At 38.0% G+C, this 11,813-nt stretch overlaps 1 protein-coding gene across 3 annotated transcripts in view; it reads right to left on the bottom strand.

The window, feature by feature from the left end:
- Positions 1 to 634: 634 nt before the first annotated feature.
- LOC117159062 (fibroblast growth factor 18) overlaps positions 635 to 11,813 on the bottom strand; it is a 126,583-nt gene continuing 115,404 nt past the window's right edge. For all 3 annotated transcript variants that reach the window (XM_033338577.2, XM_033338578.2, XM_033338576.2), the window contains exons 4-5: positions 6,065 to 6,171; positions 635 to 5,415 (exon numbers count right to left, since the gene is read on the bottom strand). In XM_033338577.2, coding sequence (XP_033194468.1) covers positions 4,975 to 5,415; positions 6,065 to 6,171 — 548 coding nt within the window. In that variant the 3' untranslated portion in view covers positions 635 to 4,974. The remainder of the gene's footprint in view (positions 5,416 to 6,064; positions 6,172 to 11,813) is intronic.

The following is an 11,813-nucleotide window of genomic DNA, read 5'->3' as shown; positions in this document are numbered from 1 at the left end:
GGGTTGCTTAATTACCAGTATTAAATTACCGGAGAATAAATCTTTGGCAGAAATTATTTTGTAATAAATTTATTCACTTTGCATAACTCGTTGACATAAATCAAACGATAACGACTTTATCACTATCGACTGGTTTAACAGCCGCTCCTTTAACACTGCTTCGTTCAATCTCGTATGAGTAATTACTATTACTACTAATCATTTCTGCTTGCACTGTATGTGCAACTTTGTTCAAATGTTTTTATTGATACTGACTAAATGAAAATGGCATTTTCTTGTTCTAAACTGTATTATGAGTAATCAGTTGTTATAATGATTAATATGTTAAAAAAGAGTAAAGTATTAATAAATTTCATACAATATCCAATATAAGTAAAAAAAATTCTAAATAATATAGATATAAAATATATTCGAACTAACATTTAACGCATTTTACTTTAGAAATGATATTTAGAAAGGTAACAAAGAAGCTTAAAAACCTAAGAAAATACATATAAATTTTTCTATATCTCTTATTATTGTTTACTAATTGATTTGTGGCTAAGCGTAATACGTTTGCGTAATAGTAACGCATAGTTCTATTATGAATAGTAACGAAGGATGAGGTGTAACTGAAATAAATACCACAAGTATGTAGCAGTGTATGAGCGTGTATTTGACAGTGTTTTTTTCTCTCTCGTACGGCGGCACACATTATTAGAATTCGCAGTACGTACGCGATTTAAGTTGGAATGTTATATTATTGCTAGTTGCTCCAGGCGTGCTGCACTCGTAGTAACGAGCTGCTTTACAACGGAACCAGCATTCTCGATACGATTAATACTGAGAATCGTAAACGGTTCGAAAACGATTTCGTTTAGCTCAGATGCCGGAGGTCGTTGGACATCGACCAGATAATGGCCTTGTTCGGTCTTTCTCATAGAAAAATCTGAGTTCTTGACTTATTGGCCGATGTCCAACGTCCGCCGCCCATGGAAACGCAATTTCCGATTTCCCTCGACGCGTGTACGAGCGAAGCACGTCCGGGATACATCGACACATCGATTTTAGTGGGTAACAGGTGGGTCTCTATATTACAACGCGAATTACAATGTAGAATAACATTATCATCATCATCGTCGTCGTCGTTCGTTATACAACAATCATCGTAATAATTATTATCATCGTTTCATCGCAATCGATCATCGCGGTGTGCTTAAGACAAATCAGTATTAAATATCTTACATACACATCATCTTCCATATATATATTTATACTTTACCTTTTTTTTTCTTTATTCATTATATATACTATCTATCTATAGGGTAGTCAGATTCATCTCTCGTGTTTCATTCGTTTCTTTATATCCTTTTTTGCCGTTCGCGTTTGTAGATTGTGAGAAAGTAAAAAAAAAAAAAAGAAACAAAGGAGGGATTGATAGGTCGCTTCGGTGCTCGAGGTCAAGGCACGCGTCAACGACAGGAAACTCGACGAATGTTTTTTTGTGCTATTTTCGCGTCATTAAAAATACTACTTGTTTTCTTTTCTTAAATTGCTTCTTAAAATGCTAAACGCAACTAGATACTCGTGTCGCTCCGAAATATCGAAATATGATCGTAGAAAAAATGTGTGAAGTTTCGTAATATAAAAACTAAATGCCAAGTGACTTGACATCGAGCAAACTCATGATTCTAAGGAAGTACGCTCGTCGAGAATCGTTACGCGCTTTCCCGCAATGTACGTCGATTCTTTGCTCGCTGTTCGATGCAATAGAACAGGAATAGAAGAAATTTTCACGCATAAATATCCGTTCTTTTAGTACCGCTTCTAATTGCTGCAAACATCGCCGCGATTCTCGACGCAGTGTTACGTGACGCTACGCTTACACATACAAAACGAGTAGGTTAATTTTTACTGGTGGAGTTACAATATCATATTACAATACAATATTTATTTTTTTTTCTTTCTTCCTTAATGGTCAACAGCTGGCATTTTTTATTCTGTTTCGCGCGCGAAATTTTATCGTACTTAGCTTGCACGCGCCACGCACCGATAGATGAAACTGTGAAATAAAACGATGTAGAAATAGCATTTTCCTAATTTTATTGTTATCATACTTTCGTTGCTTCGAAATACAATACAATAAAATTAATGGCGCATTAAACTTGATCGATAAGAAAAGCCACGAAAAAGGCGTCAGAGAAAACGCAACTGATAAAGTAATTTCACGTGTTTATGTTCAGCTACATTTTCAATTCATCAAACGGAGCGTGGCATTTCTACGAACAATTTGCTGTCTACTTTTTTTTTCTTTTTAGCGACACGTACAAACACCATTCGGGGTGGAAATAGGGCCTCTACGCACTGCCACTCGTACGAAAATGAAATTAACTAATCAGGTATTGAGTATTTTCGGATTTAAGACTGATAACGTAAAGATAGAAGGTGAGAAGAAAATAAGTACAACAATGAGAATGATATCGAATATGGTTACTTAAAATATCGTGAATATGAATAGAAATATCGTTTCCATAATTATTTACGTCAAATAAAAAAGAAATTGCATTGAAACGTCACACGTCCGCTAAACAAAAGATAATATTCTACATATTATACAATAACAAATAAACCGATTTCGATTAATTTATCTTGAAGTATTAAAACGCGTTCTCCAAGAAGAAAAAGAGGAATGAATAAAATGATGACTTCGTACGAAAATTCATGAGCGATAATGAAAAAAACGAAAAAGCCATGAAATTGGCGATAAGTAAAATAAGAGAGAGCAGCGCACATTTCCGTACATATACGAGGAAAAGGTGTTCTCGGGCGGTTTGGTTTTCGTACTATCTAAACATGATTTCAATAAATAAGCTACCTAGGGAGCGAGTTCTTTTTGGGAAAAAGGGGTAGACGCTCCTCACGTGGCAAATCTGCGAAAACGAATGAATCAGGGATGGCTCCATGCGACTTTATTTCGTACTTTAAATTACGGTGTACACGAGCGGTTGTCACCGATTTAGAAAAGCACACAGGAGGTAAAGCTACACGGAAAGAATTCTCACGAGGCCGAGGAACGCTACCCTTTGATTCTTTTCGTCGAGTCGCCACCGCTTCATATACTCGTGTACCTAACCTAGTAATACAGTCTGCGATAGCGTCCTAAGGATTAACTTCATTAACGATCATATAATATATTACACGCAGTCACACGCGTTCAGAGGCAAATACGTACGCACGCCAAAATGCACACAAATAATTAAGCTCGTACACGAACACGCAGTTTAAGCCGATACTCTCAGTAATTATTTCACTCTCATTCCTATCAGAAAATAGATTTTCTGTATGAATTACACCCGTTCGACGCGATGAAAACCACATCGAAAGTAATAATCATATTCATTATTTCAAATACATGTATAAAATACTCAGAGATCCTGTTATTATTTGTCCATTACGTTGTCCAACGACTGTTTTCTGAATAGAGTTTACGAAAAATATATATACACTATCGCGTATATTGCTCTCCTGAAATTACTGCATACCGATTCTCTGTTTAAGAAAGTCTCTCTGTTCGTTTGTGTGTATGTGTGTGCGTTCCGAGTAGTCGACTTTCACGCACGCGTGTATATCTTCTGCTTTTCTTATATTTTTCTTTTGTATAAATAATATCGATTAGAATAAAAGGTAAAAAACGGTCAGGTGAATGGAGCAGCCGTTGATAAAGTAGCGATTCGAAAACGACTGCAACGCGAGCTTCGACATCAACGCGACGGTGAGAACTGCGTGTACGTCGCGAGCACGCACGCACGCACACATTATTCATACACGCAGGCAGGCAGGCACGCATGCACGCACGCACGCTACATTAGGCGGCGTAATTAGCACAGCGAGCGAGAGAGTCTTGCGCAGCGTGAGCTCTACTGCGCGAGCACGCCAGAGAGTTACACCTTTTCAGCGCGTCTCTATACCGGAAATATTTCCTTCCTGGACAAATTCCATCGTCACGAATAAACACGCGATCCGAAAGTATAATTATCGTTCCATTAAATTCCGATGATCGACATCGAGAGAAACGTTACGGCTAATCAACGTGATTCACTTTCGATTTATTTTCGATTAAACCCGATCGCCTTTTATTAAATCCAACCTACGTACACTCGACATGCAATCACGAGATCGTAGAATCGTTTAAGTTCGAAATTTATACCGAAGAAAATAATTCCATAGACGTATGCTGTTCGTGCATCTCTCCGCGCATCTATTGCGGTTTGTGACAGCGCTTGAAGCACGGTAGCTATCCGATTGCGCAACGATTTAGGCCGATCGCGCGCAACATATTCATCCATCGCTAAATCGACTGATCCTAGACTTTCCGACGAATTCGCATTTTTTTTTCTTTTTTTTTTTTTTTAATTTTTCTTCGAAACTTTAGCTATTTCTCGTATAGTTTCGTACGCGGAACTTTGGATTATTAAACGAGACAACGAGAACGATCGATAATCGATGAAAATGAAAGAAACAGTACGCCGTTGACCGACGACTGCCAACTAATCGTATCAAAAATTTAGCGATGGAACGAAAGGGGGGAGAAATTATGATATCGTGCATACTTGCCTGAAAGGATTCAGTCGGGGCAAGTGTGAAATGGAATTTAACGACGCATAACGAAAGCTCTAGCCAACAAGACTGTCATCCTGCAAGTTGGTACGCTCGTGTCTTGCGAACAATTTTTCGTTGTTGCTCGTCTCTTCTGTGCAGCGAAATTGCGGTTGGTCGATAATTGTTGTACGCAAGCGAGCAGGAGACACACGAGGCGAGCTTAGCTTTGTTCGTTGCGATCAATCGAGGCGCGTGCTTCGAGCCGCGTTTCACGTGGTGCCGCGTGGTGGGTTCCTGAAATCTCGACCGTACGTTCCACCAGCGTATTTGGCAGTCTGATCTCAGGTTCTCACAGGTGTAAATGAGGCAGTCTTGATCGGCGAGCCAGTGCGCGGCTCAATACTTGTTGGCCTCGAAGAGAGGACTCTCGAGCCGTCTTCGCGGTGCAGAGACCTTCTCGCCGGGACGCTTCCAACTTCGATTCGGGTGTCGATAACGATGCGTCGTATGAACGATCTCCCTCGTACTGTCGGCCTGCAACAGGGAGTTCTTCGTGGCCCTCATCACGGGCGACGGTTTCCTCGATACCACGTAAGGATCCCGTGGGTCCATTCCGCCCATGTCCGCGTTCACCAAGCTGTTGTGGTGATCGATGTCGGCGTGAGGATTGTACTTGATGAAATTGAAGCACTCCTGTCGACCACGGTGGTTCTTCATCGGTTTGCCAAACTTGTTAAAGCCCAGATACCGCGAGCTATCTACGACGCTTCTGTATGTCAGATACGAGCCGTTGTAGTCCTCGTAGAACTGACACATGGGACCCTTTTGCTTCTTAGGCTGGAAACAAAATAATAGACTCTTTTCATACTTGTATTTCTGATGCCATATACAGGCTTGCAAATGTATTTGGACACTTTTAGACGTCATTTATGAATATATTATCTTTGCAATAAGTAAAGTATTTTTGTGGCTCAGGTAATATATATGTTGCAAAAAATAGGCAAGTATTTAGCTACTTCTGAATGATAATCTATACCGGAACTTCATTTATTCCAATTTATCAGAGAAAAGAGAAACAGTTCACGTGTATGATTGAAATTCATATAATAGGTGTTTACTTATTTTAAGTTTAATGGCGAGGAATTCATTTAATCGAGCAGTCGTTAAAATTTTGTTCTAAAACGAACGGAGTTATGGAGTCTTTCTATAAATATACTTTGTTAATAATCTCTTAAAATAATAATAGCAAAAACCGTTGTATTCTAACTGCCAGAAACACATTAATGATTGAAATCATTCATATTTTCACTCGCAAATTACACTTTTAGCGAAGATGTTTTCTAGGTAGCCACTGGTAAAGGGATAATATGAGCGATGAATATAAACGTCTGAACCGTACAATCCGGTGCATTTACTAATGCCTATAAATTTACTCGCTCTTTCACGTTGATGAAATATGTCTACTAATTGGTAGGCAAGTAATTACCAGGCCGATGGGTTTCCATCGCTTGTTGAAGCAAATGTATCGCTGGCTTTTCTCCGCGAAGATGTACAACTTCCTACTGAAGTCCTCGGACTGAGTCGTAAGTTTTTCTGTAACATTAAACGCAAAGACAAATTCAATTATCAAACTGAATAAATTACACAATATAAACTGATGAATATTACTATGGATCAATTAGTTAATATAAATTTTCGATCGATCAGGATGAATTACATATAATGTAATTCCTTTTGCAAATTCGTAGAATCACTTCAAAATCACGAAATAACTAACTATTCATTTGGAAATTATAGATTTACAGCCGTATACTTTCGAAGATTTGAACAATTTTCTCTAAAATGTACAAATAAAAGCTTCTTTCTCTTTCATTATATACTTTTTCATATACTTTTCATATCATTGGTCGTTGGCAGTTGTAGTGTTAAACTACTCATCTCCACAATTCAATATCTGCATATCTTAAATATAAAATAAAACAATAGCCATTAACGAATTATGAATTTCCAAAAGATTCAGTTAAAACTATCTCGCGTTAACTTCATGAACGACGTCGCGTTGAAGAGGCAAACGAGTAACCTAAGGAAAACTAATGGAGTTTATAAAATCAGGCGAAGGCATTAGTTATCGGGGACAAACCGCAGGATACAGGAGGTAAACCGTTTTGTGCGTTCGGTATGCGAGCTGGCATATTTCCGAGAAGAGACCTCGTCGAGGTTTATAGCGCGAGTTGTACCTACATCGATGCTCAGAGACCCTCTTCCAGGCACTCTTCGGCACTGAGAAAGGAAGAAAAGGTTGGCTAAGCTTGCCGCCGAGGCTAGTTGGTGCTAATGAAGGAGGCACAGACCGACCGGTGTGTACTTTGCCACTTAGCGGGTCCTGTCGTGCCTCGACCCCGAACCGTGCACGTTGCGCTATGCTTGCTGCAACGGCGTGTCTCCCTTTTTCTTTCGCACCAGCTATTACGAAATTCTGCCGACCCGAGAAGTAGGCGTCCTTTGTTCCGGATAACCAAAGAAAAGAAAAAAGGGCTGGCTTACAGGTGCACAACCGACGCTTTCGAGCTTACCATTTGGAAGAACAGAGTGCTTGTGAAACGGCTGTACCACGAATATCGTGCTTGTAACGGGATTATTTTATTTGTGCACCTTCAGAGAGATTTCACTGCATGATATATTCCCCAGGGTCATTTTTTTACAGTATGCTATGCTATTGTTAGGTATAACAATGTTTCTAGAATAAAGTGTTCCATGAATTGAAAAAATAATAATTGCCTGAGTTCTTGTCGTTATCTTCATATCTGTGGAAAGTAATACGATGACTTTAAGAAATTTGTACGAATCGATCACATGAAAGTATTTTTGAAGAGAAGAAGATATTTTGTAAGGCAGAATTTAAGTTTAGTAATTTTGTACATTCGATATTTATAATATTTATTAGATATTTGTATAATATTCAGACTTATGAAATGATTGTATAATAAGTGTAACTGGTATACAGAGTGCAGAGAATTAATATTTAAAATTGTTAGTTTTATTTATTTCTTCTTTTAGATATTAGTAGTAGTAACTAGACGCGAGAGTCTCCATCTTGAAAGAAGATGTGCAACTTTCAAGAATGTATGTAATGGGGTTGTGCACGTTGCTTAGTTCACAGTGATAATGTAGATGGAAACTGTTTTCGCAAACATTTTAGCAAGAATTAAACAGAAACTAAGTGGATGCTTGATAACTGTTAAGAAAAGTTTTATAACGAATGAACGGAAAGAACGGAGCAAGATACACATCGCTATTCGAAGTTGATGAAGTCAATGATAGACATCGATATAGGAATTTAGTTAAATTCGAAAATATGTAAGAAATATCTTGTCTATTTTCTTTAATTAATTGTTTGCAGTGGCCAGTATAATAAATTATTATTACCAACTCGGTTGAAACTAAGATTGAGTCTTATAATTTTTAGAAAAGGTAGCTTCGTTTTAAAAATGTTACTAGTTGGGGTTAATAGTTATCAAACGTTTGATCAATATTTTTGAGTCATTCTCTATAGATAAAAAATCTAAATTATAGTCTAATATTTCCCAAATCAAAATATGTTCATACATAAAGGAAGTTCATATGATTTACCCGCATTAGCTTAATTTCCCGACGTCAAAAATAATAAATTTTCGCTGCCGTTATGAGACAGGGTTTCTTAATTGATAGACGCTTGACGATATAAAATATGATGTCATGATTATGAGTTTTTCTGGCTTCTTTGTTTGCGGGCCATATGAGAATGGGTATAAGCATCATACGTAGAGAAAAGGAAGGAGGTAAGTCTGCAGGGTGGCCCATTTGCTGGAGCCTCGTTAAATTCAAGTGGTTCTCGTCGGGTACCTTCCCAACATCGAAATCAAGAATGTCCCCGAACTGCCTCGTAAAGTCCTTCTTTCTCTCTACTAGCTCGCCTCTCTTTCCCTCCTTCGTTTTCCTTTTACATTTCGTTTTCTCTCACCGCCTCCTACCAGTCTTCAGGAACCAGAAAAAGCACGAGAGGACTTAATCGGAGACTGTTCTCCGGCAAACCTACCGTGCTCTATACTCCGCGCCAATTAATTGTGCCACTTTTCTTAATTAATTGAATTCACCTTTCAGCGGATGTCTATCGCGACAACATCCCTCTTAGTCAGCGGGTCAATTTGTTCTTTTCTCAGCTACTAAATTTACCTTATCTAAGTAAACGAAAATTCTTCTCTCCGTGATTAACGTTTATAAGTCAAGTGTGTCTCGGTAATATTAATATATTATATTTGTGATAATTAAAAAAGAACGATAATTCAATTAAGAATTGAATGCAGTAATTCTCGAAAACATTTGAACGTTTACTATGGAACATTTTTATGAATATCTTATGTTTGTTATACGAAACTTTTTGAAATTTCATTAGGATCGTAATGAGACAAAATTATCGTGATTACATTGGTAAAGTTTAGAATTAATTTGAAGATGTATTTATATAGGAATTATACATTAATTAGAGTAAACATACATTTAGTAAATATTTCGTATATTGCGTAAATAACGGTTGATACAAAGTACAGCCCAGTTCATTTAACAATATCATTTGACCCGCGAAACAAGACAAACTTAATATCCGACGTTCTAAAGGTGATTGAATTGGTTCAATTTGTTACCAGGGCCATAAAAATATCGAAATAATGTTATCAACGGCTCATAATAAAGCTGAATATCGTTGTTTTCTTCGAACTTGATAAAAAGTTTCACGAAAATATATTGCATTAAGCATCGTTTAAGCCGCTATCGAATCGGAAATTACCCGAACTGCCAGTTAAAAATAGTTCCGTGAAATCGACGAATACGGAAATATAATGGGCATTATCAGCGATAAAGTTCCGTCACAAGTACGGCAAAACAAGTTTGGAACTATCGCCAGAATTTTTCCTCCTGTTCCGTTTCGCGACGTCCGCTTTCCAATATGAAACACGATGTGTATGTACCTGCGTGGTAGCAGCGGAGAAAAGTATGACGATAACAACCTGACACTAATACCACTAACTCCGGAGACGATATATGTATGCTGTTTGCTCGTTCCAGTTAGCCATTACCAAACTCCTATACTTCCGATACCTAGTCGCCGTCGAAGCAATCGGCGACGAAACTTCGACGGTTCGTTTTGATATGATGCTTATCGTTATCAAATAAGGGAAGTGAGATCGTTCCGGCGCGGCGCAACGTTCCTCGGGACAGTGACGACTGTATGCGTTTGTTAGTAACTTGCCAGACGTACGATGACTCGAGACAGGCGTCACCGACACACTGATTGCAATGTTTTGTCTAACCAACTGCTAAGTAATCTCTCTTCTCCTTGAAAGCTTGTCAACCAAGTTTCGCGTGCAACTCGAAGCATATCTCGTAGTTCCGAGGAAATTGTGCGAAGATATGGGTGGCATTGAACGTTCAATTCTATCATAAGTAGTTCTTTTCTTCGTACGTATCAAATATTATTTCTGATGTATAGTTAAAGAAGTTATTCATGAAAATTAGAAATGGAGAACGCGAGAACTAAAAAATATTGTGAAAATGAATCTTTTATTTTGAAATAGATAATTTATTGAAATAAAGAGACAGGATAGGTGTGGTCATTATTAACCATTTTATATACACGTACCTAGATATAATAGATATAGCGTTGTTTTCCAAGAAATGTTACAAAAGTCAATCAATTTTCATTGATATTTTGAGATTTTTAGTTTTTTAAATAATGTTTCGAAACATTGCTCCTTATAATACTAAAATATTGAAAATATTAAAATATTACTTATCGTAATAATTATATTGACATCAAACTTCCCCAACTTTCATCTTTGAATCTAGTAGGCTCTTTTCGATTATGTTATATTAAAATCCTCCTAGGTAGGTAATAACGAAACAAAATAAAACTATATAAGATATAGTCCATTAAACAAATGGATTTATTTAAAAAAATAAAGAAAATTTATAAAAATTACCATCTATACAATCGATAGTTTATAATCTTAAGCCCGATATACATATAATATCATATAAGGCGATCAGGCAGAGGGTTGAAGATGCAGCAAGTAAATGTTGCGTTTCGCTTCGAACCTCTGTCTTCCGTTCTCCAAGTATCCCCTTCTCCCTCACTCTTGTTTCCTCTGATCGGAGCCGCCACGAGATTAGAGGCTGCCAAATGAATTAAAAGCCAATTTTAATCAAAAGCGGGCACCGGCTTTTAGGCACGATTACCGCCGATAATAACTGGTAGGATGGGCCCAGCGCATAAGTGGGAAAGAGCGAGACAGAAGGAAAGAAGAATGGATCCCATATATTACTTCTACGTGCTCTTCGCGATACAGGAACCGATTCTCTGTTCGTTATAGGTTCGCAACTAATAGCTTTTTTCTATAGGAACCCTTGTACCCCCGAATCTTCGTTCATCGGAAATGTCTTTCGTTTGTTACAAAGAAATTCTGCCATTATAACCGATCGTAAAATACAAAAGAAACAAAATATACAAAAATCCTAAGGTATCGACGAAATTGAAAATCGATTAAGAAAAATTTCGATATTTTTTCACGAGATAAATAATTGCTTGAGAACCACTGCAGCGCCACAATTTCGCGGCGTCGGCGTTATGAAAGCTATAATATGACGCGAAAGCGAGCAGGCCGGTACCGACCGCGTAAGCAGAGGAAAAAAGTGCAAAAGAAGGAAAAAACGCGGTTATAACCGCGGTTCTTGTTATAAGCCTGGCACGTATAATAGCGTTCCTGTCGTTAACACCTAAACGCACGATTGGCCGATACACGGGATCGTCCTCCTCGGCCAGAAGCATCCGCCGTGAACGCACGAGATTACAACGGCACGCAAATGAGAAGAATACATATAGATACCGGTTGTCCCAGTGCTGGTCAAAACTATGACAGGTGAAACCCTGATTTGCTCGACTGACGCGATAATCACAGCTCTCCACGACTAGAATAATTAAATTCCAACCTGAACGAACGCCGCTGCGGTTGTTATCTCTCTTTCTTCGTTTTCCAATAGAGTTCATTTTCTCTTTCCATTCTCGTAGATTTCTTCTTCGTTTCAAAGTTTCACTACATGAAAGATATCGTAACTGTTGGAGATGCTGCTAGTCATTTAAGAAAATTGGAGTTCGTAGCGCGATTAAGGTTGTTTAATGTGATAAAAATGTTATGGAGATCGAT

This window comes from Bombus vancouverensis, chromosome 7 (assembly GCF_051014615.1).
Source record: "Bombus vancouverensis nearcticus chromosome 7, iyBomVanc1_principal, whole genome shotgun sequence".
In the NCBI taxonomy this organism is placed as follows: domain Eukaryota; kingdom Metazoa; phylum Arthropoda; class Insecta; order Hymenoptera; family Apidae; genus Bombus; species Bombus vancouverensis.
This window is presented reverse-complemented; position numbering and strand designations above follow the sequence as displayed.